This window comes from Bufo bufo, chromosome 2 (assembly GCF_905171765.1).
Source record: "Bufo bufo chromosome 2, aBufBuf1.1, whole genome shotgun sequence".
Lineage (NCBI taxonomy): Eukaryota > Metazoa > Chordata > Amphibia > Anura > Bufonidae > Bufo > Bufo bufo.
The window spans coordinates 756,031,705-756,043,066 of NC_053390.1; the positions used below are offsets into that span (position 1 = coordinate 756,031,705).

An 11,362-nucleotide genomic window follows, 5' to 3' on the forward strand; every position below is an offset into this window, starting at 1 on the left:
TATGTGGTCGTAAACAGCTGTACGGGCACACGGCAGGGCGCAGAAGGAAAGGAATGCCATACAGTTTTTGGAAGGCAGATTTTGCTGGACTGTTTTTTTTTTGAAACCATGTCCCATTTGAAGCCCCCCTGATGCACCCCTAGAGTAGAAACTCCAAAAAAGTGACCCCATTTTAGAAACTACGGGATAGGGTGGCAGTTTTGTTGGTACTAGTTTAGGGTACATATGATTTTTGGTTGCGTTATATTACACTTTTTTGTGCGGCAAGGTAACAAGAAATAGATTTTTTGGCACTTTTTTTGTTATTTACAACATTCATCTGACAGGTTAGATCATGTGGTAATTTTATAGAGCAGGTTGTCACGGACGCGTCGATACCTAATATGTATACAATTTTTTTTATTTATGTAAGTTTTACACAATGATTTCATTTTGAAAACAAAAAAAAATGTTTTAGTGTCTCCGTAGTCTAAGAGCCATAGTTTTTTCAGTTTTTGGGCGATTATCTTAAAGGGAACCTGTCACTGGAATTTTGTGTATAGAGCTGAAGACATAGGTTGCTAGATGGCCGCTAGCACATCCGCAATACCCAGTCCCCATAGCTCTGTGTGCTTTTATTGTGTAAAAAAAACCTATTTGATACATATGCAAATTAACCTGAGATGAGTCCTGAAGGTGAGATGAGTCAGGGACAGGACTCATCTCAGGTTAATTTGCATATGTATCAAATCGGTTTTTTTTACACAATAAAAGTACACAGAACTATGGGGACTGGGTATTGCGGATGTGCTAGAGGCCATCTAGCAGCCTATGTCCTCAGCTCTATACACAAAATTCCGGTGACAGGTTACCTTTAAGTAGGGTCTCATTTTTTGCGGGATGAGATGACGGTTTGATTGGCACTATTTTGGGGTGCATATGACTTTTTGATCGCTTGCTATTACACTTTTTGTGACGTAAGATGACAAAAAAATTGCTTTTTTTACACCGTTTTTATTTTTATTTTTTTACGGTGGTCATCTGAGGGGTTAGGTCATGTGATATTTTTATAGAGCCGGTCGATACGGACGTGGCAATACCCAATATGTATATTTTTTTTTATTTATTTAAGTTTTACACAATGATTTCATTTTTGAAACAAAAAAAATCATGTTTTAGTGTTTCCATGGTCTAAGAGCCATAGTTTTTTCAGTTTTTGGGCGATTATCTTGGGTAGGGTATGATTTTTGCGGGATGAGATGACTGTTTGATTGGTACTATTTTGGCGTACATGCGACTTTTTTGATCACTTTTATTACCTTTTTTGGGAAGTAAGGTGGGCAAAATTTCAATTTCCTAATAGTTTTTATTTTTTTATTTTTATGGCGTTCACCGTGCGGGGAAAGTAACATGACCGTTTTATAGATCAGGTCGTTTCGGACGCGTCGATACCAAACATGTGTAGGGAATTTTATTTTTTTCATTTTTAATCTGTGATAAATGACTTTTTTTCACTTTTATTTTGACCCAGACCCACTTGGTTCTTGAAGATCCAATGGGTCTGATGTCTGTATAATATAGTACAGTACAATATATAGTGTACTGTACTGTATTTTACTTAGCACAGATCTGTTCAGCACCATGGACAGCAGGATGCCTGAGACGGCGTCCTATTGCCATGGGAACCTTCCCCGTCTGCTCAGTACTGGTCAGAACTTCGCAGACGGGGAAGGGTAAGGACGGGGCTCTCTGGGGGCTGTCTGGGGGCTCTCTCCTTCTCCATCGGGGGGCTGCAAAGGCACAGCAGCTCCCCGATGGGAGAGGGAGGGAGCTCCCTCTTACTGTTAACTTTTTCCGTACGGACCGCGGTATGGAAAGGGTTAAACGGCTGACATCTGCACAGATGTCATCCGTTTATACCAGGGTGTCAGCAATGTGCTGACACCCTGGTATACCCACTAGACGCCAACGAATTTTCAAGAGGAGGCGGGCGGGGGATCGCGAGCCCGCCTGCCGCACCGCCCCCACCGCCCACAACTCCCCCCCCTGCACCACCCGCCGGCAAAAAATCATGCAGGGGTGCAGGGGGGGTACAAAATCTTTATTTTAGGGACACTAAAGTTTCTGATCCCCGCGGTCAGGGACCGCGGGGATCAGAAACTGCAGAAAGCGCAGCAAACCGCCGGTCTGAATTTACCTGCGGTTTGGTGGGGATATGGGGGGGTCACATGACCCCCCCTGGCGTTGTGACAGGATGCCGGCTGAATGATTTCAGCCGGCATCCCGTTCCGATTAACCCCCGCGGCGCCGGAATAACGATTTAAAGTTAGGACGTACCGGTACGCCCTGAGTCCTTAAAGGGGTTATCCCATCATAATGATCACTGTTAAATCTGTTAATGATTTGACAGTGATCATTTTTGTAAATATACTTTATTAACAAATTCCCACCGATTAGGATAAAATTCATCCCCACTTACCTTATTGTTGTGACTCGGTCTCCCCTGGTTACGACCACCGCTCTTCTGCAAAATCCCGATGGTCGCGCTTGCCCAGAAGACTCCTTCTTTTCTCCCGGCCGGGCCACTCGCTGTCCTGAACGCGCACGCTGCCGCGCATGCGCGACGGTGACTTCTTCCCGGCCAGAATAGTACAGAGCTGCGAACGCGCACGCCGGCTCTGTACTATACTGGCCAGAAATAAGTCACCATGGCGCATGCGCAGCGGCGTGCGCATTCAGTCCAGCGCGCGGCCCGGCCGGGAGAAGACTTCAATCAAGATGAAGCCCGCCCCCAGCCAGAATCCAGGAAGTGAACGCGCGGTGGCAGCAGGTAAGTATAAAAACGCGGGATAACCCCTTTAAGGACTCGGGAAATTGGGCGTACCGGTACGCCCTGCGTCCTTAAGCGGTTAAATAAAAAATAAACATTTTTTATTTAAATCAGATTTTTTTTTTATATAAAATGCTTTTTGAGGAAAATATATTACCATCCAAAGGTTATTGCATCATGAAATAAAAATGTGTTTTTTAATTATGTAGAATAAGGCTGTATATGTTTAATTTTTTTGGTAAATAAATTCCATTAATCCATTCACAATGTCATGCTCTTCCAGAGGTTTTTGTAAGATTATTGGGCAGTTTCTCTGCCTACAAGATATTATCACAGATGCTTGGTTTACTTTTGCAGTTCTCAAAACTGAATTTGACTCAGCAGAGATCACATGCCTCTTCTTCACAGCAAAAATGTTATAACATGAACAGAGTTGAGAAAAAGACCCTAATCCTAACTTCTACAAACCTATGAATACAGAATAAACCTAATCAAACTAATATGAAAAGTTGTTATTCTAAAAATCTTCATCTACTTGCATATTATAAGTTATACCAGCAAGAATTAGTCTTTATGTAGAAAACTATGATTTAAATCAAGCCTTACTGACTAGTGATTTAAATCAGTTTGATTTAGATCAAATCCACCCTGCCAGTTTGTAACTCGTCTTGTTCATGCTTAGCGCAATTGTCTGTGTACGTACTGTATTTTTCACTTTATAAGTTGCACTTTTTTACCTTAAAAGCGGGTGGAACATGGCTGTGCGTCTTATAAAGTGAATACTAGTGAGCACTTCAATTATGGAAGCGCTCACTAGTATGCTTTAGGTGTCGGGAGTAGGGAGTGTGGCCTGCGCTGCACTGTCCTGACCCCATACAGCGTCAGGACGTAGTGCACGCACTATGACCTGACGCTGCACTCAGTCAAGTGACAGTGACAGTGCCATGTGGGCCGGAGAAGACATGGGAGCACTACTGCTGCAGTAGATGGAGAGGAGCCGCAGTGCAGGAGAGGGAAGAGAAGTTTTTTATTTTAGTCTGATGTGAGGTCTGATGGGGGTTCTGGCAAGGAACTCTGATTGGGGAAAGATTTGAAAATGAGGGCTGATCTGAGATCTCGTGGGGGTCTGAAATAAAGGGCTGATATAAGGTCTGATGGGAGGGTTCACATTGAGAGCTGATATGAGGTCTGATGGGGGTCTGAAATAAAGGGCTGGTATAAGGTCCGATGGGTAGGGTTGAGTGAACCCGAACTGTAAAGTTCGGGTTCATACCGAACTTTAGGATTTTTGGACCCCGGACCCGAACCCGAACATTTCAGTAAAAGTTTGGGTTCGGGGTTGGGCAAGTTAATTGCGCTTTTTGAAAGGCTGCAGAGCAGCCAATCAACAAGCGTTTAACTTGTGTGCCCTTAGAAGCCATCACAGCCATGCCTACTAATGGCATGGCTGTGATTGGCCAGTGCAGCATGTGACCCAGGCTCTATATAAGCTGGAGTCACGTAGCGCTGCACGTCACTCTGCTCTTACTAGTGTAGAGAGAGGATGCTGCTGCTGTGAGGGAGAGAATAGGACAGAGTCTTTAATCTGAAGTGCTTATTAACTCAGCGATCTACATAGATTTAGTTTTGTGGGTGCAGTGCACAATCTTTTTACCCTGCCCTGAGCCCAGTGACAGAGAAAAATAACTTTTATCCATCTGATAGTTAGGTGGGCAGCGGCGGCAGCCATTTTATGCAAGTTCTGTGCAACAGCACAGCATACAGTTGCAATAAAAAGTATGTGAACCCTTTGGAATTATATGGATTTCAGCACAAATTGGTCATAAAATGTGATCTGATCTTCATCTAAGTCACAACAATAGACAATTACAGTCTGCTTAAACTAATAACACACAAAGAATTAAATATTACCATGTTTTTATTTAACACACCATGTAAACATTCACAGTGCAGGTGGAAAAAGTATGTGAACCCCTAGATTAATGACATCTCCAAGAGCTAATTGGAGTGAGGTGTCAGCCAACTGGAGTCCAATCAATGATAGGAGATTGGAGGTGTTGGTTACAGCTGCCCTGCCCTATAAAAAACACACACCAGTTCTGGTTTCACAAGAAGCATTGCCTGATGTGAATGATGCCTTGCACAAAAGAGCTCTCAGAATACCTACAATTAAGAATTGTTGACTTGCATAAAGCTGGAAAGGGTTATAAAGGTATCTCCAAAAGCCCTGCTGTTCATCAGTCCATGGTAAGACAAATTGTCTATAAATGAAGAAAGTTCAGCACTGCTGCTACTCTCCCAAGCAGTGGCCGTCCTGTAAAGATGACTGCAAGAGCACAGCGCAGACTGCTCAATGAGTTGAAGAAGAATCCTAGAGTGTCAGCTAAAGACTTACAAAAGTCTCTGGCATATGCTAACATCCCTGGTAGCGAATCTACGATACATAAAACACTAAACAAGAATGGATTTCATGGGAGGATACCACAGAGGAAGCCACTGCTGTCCAAAAAAAACATTGCTGCACGTTTACAGTTTGCACAAGAGCACCTGGATGTTCCACAGCAGTACTGGCAAAATATTCTGTGGACAGATGAAACCAAAGTTGAGTTGTTTGGAAGAAACACACAACGCTATGTGTGGAGAAAAAGAGGCACAGCACACCAACATCAAAACCTCATCCCAACTGTGAAGCATGGTGGTGGGGGCATCATGGTTTGGGGCTGCTTTGCTGCGTCAGGGCCTGGACGGATTGCTATCATCGAAGGAAAAATTAATTCCTAAGTTTATCAAGACATTTTGCAGGAGAACTTAAGGCCATCTGTCCACCAGCTGAAGCTCAACAGAAGATGGGTGTTGCAACAGGACAACGACCCAAAGCATAGAAGTAAATCAACAACAGAATGGCTTAAACAGAAGAAAATACGCCTTCTGGAGTGGCCCAGTCAGAGTCCTGACCTCAACCCGATTGAGATGCTGTGGCATGACCTCAAGAAAGCGATTCATACCAGACATCCCAAGAATATTGCTGAACTGAAACAGTTCTGTAAAGAGGAATAGTCAAGAATTACTCCTGACCGTTGTGCACGTCTGATCTGCAACTACAGGAAACGTTTGGTTGAAGTTATTGCTGCCAAAGAAGGTTCAATCAGATATTAAAACCAAGGGTTCACATACTTTTCCACCTGCACTGTGAATGTTTACATGGTGTGTTAAATAAAAACATGGTAATATTTAATTCTTTGTGTGTTATTAGTTTAAGCAAACTGTGATTGTCTATTGTTGTGACTTAGATGAAGATCAGATCACATTTTATGACCAATTTGTGCAGAAATCCATATCATTCCAAAGGGTTCACATACTTTTTCTTGCAACTGTATGTGCATTTGTGACAGTCAAATAGAAGCTTGAAATACTGCAATTATATTCTGGGTTTAAAAAAACACCCTTTTTAGGCAAAATAATAAATTTTACAGCCCTTGCAGCATCTGTCTTTGTGAGATACACCCTTTACATACTGCTGTGCTATTCTGTTATTAAAAAAACACCCATTTTGGTGCAAAATACTAAATTTGAGAAATATGCGGAGAGCGTCAAATAAGGGACGTGGCCCAGGTCGTGGTGCTGCTGGTGGAGCTCCTGTTGCAGGGAGAGGACGTGGTCGATCTGTGCCAGCTACACGCACAAGTGAAACACCTTCCTAAGGTGCGAGAAGGCGACAGAACCTTCAGCGGTATTTGGTCGGGCCTAACGCTGCTCTATGAATGGTGAGGCCTGAACAAGTACAGGCGATAGTAGATTGGGTTGCTGACAGTGCGCCTCCAGTTCCTTCACATTGTCTCCCACCCAGTCTCCTGCTGAAAGATCAGAGTTGGCACCTGCAGCCGATGTTCATCAGTCTTTCACCTCACCCCCTTGCAAATCAGCCAAGCAGTCTGAGCCCCAAGTCATGCAGCAGTCTCTCCTCTTTTTGATGACTCTGCTAGCAGGGTTTCCCAGGGCCATCCACCTAGCCCTGCCCCAGAAGTGGAAGAGATTGAGTGCACCGATGCCCAACCACTTATCTTTCAAGATGAGTACATGGGAGGACCACCAATGATGACGAAACATAGATGCCAACTGCTGTGGCTTTCAAAAGTGTGCAGACTGACAAGGAGGGCAGGGGTGAAGACTGGGTGGAAGATAATGTGGGGGACGATGAGGTCCTCGACCCCACATGGAATCAAGGTCATGCGGACAGCAATTTGCGGGCCTCAGTATGGGCACGGGGCACACACGTTTGTGTTCATGAGCCCTTAAACTGTATCCACGTCCTGAGGACACACATACAGGTGAATACAATGGTGAGGTAAGTAGCTCTCTGCTCCAGCATTCCCCGGCTGGCGCTCTGCTCAGCAGCAAGCGTAATACAGGGATATTACTGCCCCTGCGAAGAGTGTGGTGTCCTCCATTCATAGGAGGCACGGGGCTAAGTATACATTTTATTAACACTACAGGGGCAGCACTACTGTAAGGGGGGCACTAAAGAGGCAGCATTATTGTAACAAGGCATGACTTATGTGGAGGCGAACTGAGGGGGCATAACTTCTGTATGGGAGCACTAAAGAAGCATAACTACTATGAAGGGGTACTAAGGCGGGCATTTTACTGTGAAGGGGACATAACTACTGTGTGGGGGCACTATGGGGGGCATAACTACTGTGTGGGGCACTGTAGGGGCATAACTACTGTGTGGGGTACTATGGGAACATAACTACTGTGTGGGGGCACTATGGGGGGCATAACTACTGTGTGGGGGCACTATGGGGGGCATAACTACTGTGTGGGGCTCTATAGGGGCATAACTACTGTGTGGGGGCACTATAGGGGGCATAACTACTGTGTGGGGCACTATAGGGGACATAACTACTGTGTGGGGTACTATGGGAACATAACTACTGTGTAGGGGTGTTCCGTTATATTTCCCTATCCTCGTCACTTCCGGTCGCGCAGGCGCACAACGACGGGGTAGGGAAATTTCACAACAGAGTTAGCTGAACACCGGCCAACACTGCGCATGCGCCGGGAGCCTCACCAGCGGTTAGGGGAGGGAAAAATTACAGGCCAGTGCACAGGCGCGGTGATCGGATGGATGTTCTCAGCTGGACACCGGCCGACACTGCGCATGTGCTGGGAGCCTCACCAGCTGTTACGGAAGAGAAAAATTACGGGCCAGTGCTTTTTCCCTACCCTAACCGCTGGTGAGGCTCCCGGCGCATGCGCAGTGTTGGCCGGTGCCAAGCCAACTCTGCTGTGAAATTTACCTACCCCGTCGTTGTGCGCCTGCGCGGCGCGGCACACCTCCTCACATCATGTCCAGTGCGGCCAGAAGTGACGAGGGTAGGGAAATCTCACGAGGTATGGAAATAAAACAGAACAGGGGCACTATTGGAACATAACTACTGTGTGGGGCTCTATGGGGGCATAACTACTGTGTGAGAGCACTATGGGGGCATAACTACTGTGTGAGAGCACTATGGGGGCATAACTACTGTGTGGGAGCACTATGGGGGCATAACTACTGTGTGGGAGCACTATGGGGGCATAACTACTGTGTGGGAGCACTATGGGGGCATAACTACTGTGTGGGAGCACTATGGGGGCATAACTACTGTGTGGGAGCACTATGGGGGCATAACTACTGTGTGGGGGCACTATGGGGGCATAACTACTGTGTGGGGGCACTATGGGGGCATAACTACTGTGTGGGAGCACTATGGGGGCATAACTACTGTGTGGGAGCACTATGGGGGCATAACTACTGTGTGGGGGCACTATGGGGGCATAACTACTGTGTGGGGGCACTATGGGGGCATAACTACTGTGTGGGGGCACTATGGGGGCATAACTACTGTGTGGGGGCACTATGGGGGCATAACTACTGTGTGGGGGCACTATGGGGGCATAACTACTGTGTGGGAGCATTATGGGGGCATAACTACTGTGTGGGAGCACTATGGGGGCATAACTACTGTGTGGGGGCACTATGGGGCATAACTACTGTGTGGGGGCACTATGGGGCATAACTACTGTGTGGGGGCACTATGGGGGCATAACTACTGTGTGGGGGCACTATGGGGGCATAACTACTGTGTGGGGGCACTATGGGGGCATAACTACTGTGTGGGGGCACTATGGGGGCATAACTACTGTGTGGGGGCACTATGGGGGCATAACTACTGTGTGGGGGCACTATGGGGGCATAACTACTGTGTGGGGGCACTATGGGGGCATAACTACTGTGTGGGGGCATAACTACTGTGTGGGGGCACTATGGGGGCATAACTACTGTGTGGGGGCACTATGGGGGCATAACTACTGTGTGGGGCTCTACAGTGGGCATAACCTCTGTGTGGTGGCTCTACAGGGGGCATAACTACTGTGTGGTGGCATAACTACTGTGTGGGCTCTATAGGGGGCATAACTACTGTGTGGGGGCACTATGGGGGCATAACTACTGTGTGGGGCATAACTATTGTATGGGGCACAAGGGGGGCTGGGCGTGTCTAGACAGGCACTGGGCGGAGTTAGACCCCTTTTACACAAGCTGGGAGCAGTCTTCAGGGACTCTACAGGGACACCTAAGGCACTGTCAAATGCAGGCAGCGCAGTGTTACAATGTGTGAGGAGGAGGTCCCCAGCCATAGACAGCTCTGCGCCTCTAGTGGACAATGCATGCCATGACCGCTGCGCTGTGACTCACCCGAGCCTCTCTCTCCAGCTGGCAGTGCAGCGCCGTGCCCTTCAGCTTCTGCACGATATGTGCTATGCTGACAGACAAGTCCTCCTCTTCTCCCTGCATCGTGCCCGCAGCCTCCGAAAAACCAGCCCAGGCCACAAAAGGAGGATCAATGGTTCCCTAGCAACAAAAGGTGTGCGCTGCAAATATCAATCCTCCTCAGAACAGGGAATGCTTGCATTTAGTTCCGGGTGCACACATCCCTCAGGTTTCGGCTGGTTCCTTCTCCTCCAGCACTGGGAACTCTGTACAGGAAACAAGGCTTTTACAGCCTTAGAAAACCAGTTTAGGATCCGACAACGCCATTGTTACTTACCATCAGAATCATTTTAGGGAGACACAAGATGCGGCAGAAATATTCCTTAATGTAAACCCTTCCTATAAGAATAGGCTTTTTAGGGCACCTTTTCAGACTGCGTCTTGAGTGACTCTTTACCAAGAGCTCCCAAGACTTCCAATAGATGAACCCATTAAGAAACTGAGTGACTTAAGTCGCCGTAGACAGCGCCTGTGCATGGAGTAGTGCGGTCTGCTGCCCTGTGCATGTAGTAGTGCGGTCTGCTGCCCTGTGCATGGAGTAGTGCGGTGTGCTGCCCTGTGCATGGAGTAGTGCGGTCTGCTGCCCTGTGCATGTAGTAGTGCGGTCTGCTGCCCTGTGCATGTAGTAGTGCGGTCTGCTGCCCTGTGCATGGAGTAGTGCGGTGTGCTGCCCTGTGCATGGAGTAGTGCAGTGTGCTGCCCTGTGCATGGAGTAGTGCGGTGTGCTGCCCTGTGCATGGAGTAGTGCGGTGTGCTGCCCTGTGCATGGAGTAGTGCGGTGTGCTGCCCTGTGCATGGAGTAGTGCGGTGTGCTGCCCTGTGCATGGAGTAGTGCGGTGTGCTGCCCTGTGCATGTAGTAGTGCCGTCTGCTGCCCTGTGCATGTAGTAGTGCGGTCTGCTGCCCTGTGCATGGAGTAGTGCGGTGTGCTGCCCTGTGCATGGAGTAGTGCGGTGTGCTGCCCTGTGCATGGAGTAGTGCGGTGTGCTGCCCTGTGCATGGAGTAGTGCGGTCTGCTGCCCTGTGCATGGAGTAGTGCGGTCTGCTGCCCTGTGCATGGAGTAGTGCGGTGTGCTGCCCTGTGCATGGAGTAGTGCGGTCTGCTGCCCTGTGCATGGAGTAGTGCGGTGTGCTGCCCTGTGCATGGAGTAGTGCGGTCTGCTGCCCTGTGCATGTAGTAGTGCGGTCTGCTGCCCTGTGCATGTAGTAGTGCGGTCTGCTGCCCTGTGCATGGAGTAGTGCGGTGTGCTGCCCTGTGCATGGAGTAGTGCAGTGTGCTGCCCTGTGCATGGAGTAGTGCGGTGTGCTGCCCTGTGCATGGAGTAGTGCGGTGTGCTGCCCTGTGCATGGAGTAGTGCGGTGTGCTGCCCTGTGCATGGAGTAGTGCGGTGTGCTGCCCTGTGCATGGAGTAGTGCGGTGTGCTGCCCTGTGCATGTAGTAGTGCCGTCTGCTGCCCTGTGCATGTAGTAGTGCGGTCTGCTGCCCTGTGCATGGAGTAGTGCGGTGTGCTGCCCTGTGCATGGAGTAGTGCGGTGTGCTGCCCTGTGCATGGAGTAGTGCGGTGTGCTGCCCTGTGCATGGAGTAGTGCGGTCTGCTGCCCTGTGCATGGAGTAGTGCGGTCTGCTGCCCTGTGCATGGAGTAGTGCGGTGTGCTGCCCTGTGCATGGAGTAGTGCGGTCTGCTGCCCTGTGCATGGAGTAGTGCGGTGTGCTGCCCTGTGCATGGAGTAGTGCGGTGT

The 11,362-nt window shown here is 48.4% G+C and overlaps 1 protein-coding gene across 1 annotated transcript in view; it reads right to left on the bottom strand.

Moving 5' to 3' along the window:
* The window catches only part of TBC1D19 (TBC1 domain family member 19), a 197,616-nt gene extending 187,917 nt beyond the window's left edge, over positions 1–9,699 (bottom strand). The window contains exon 1 of the mRNA XM_040419011.1: positions 9,549–9,699. Coding sequence (XP_040274945.1) covers positions 9,549–9,647 — 99 coding nt within the window. The 5' untranslated portion in view covers positions 9,648–9,699. The remainder of the gene's footprint in view (positions 1–9,548) is intronic.
* Positions 9,700–11,362: the final 1,663 nt, after the last annotated feature.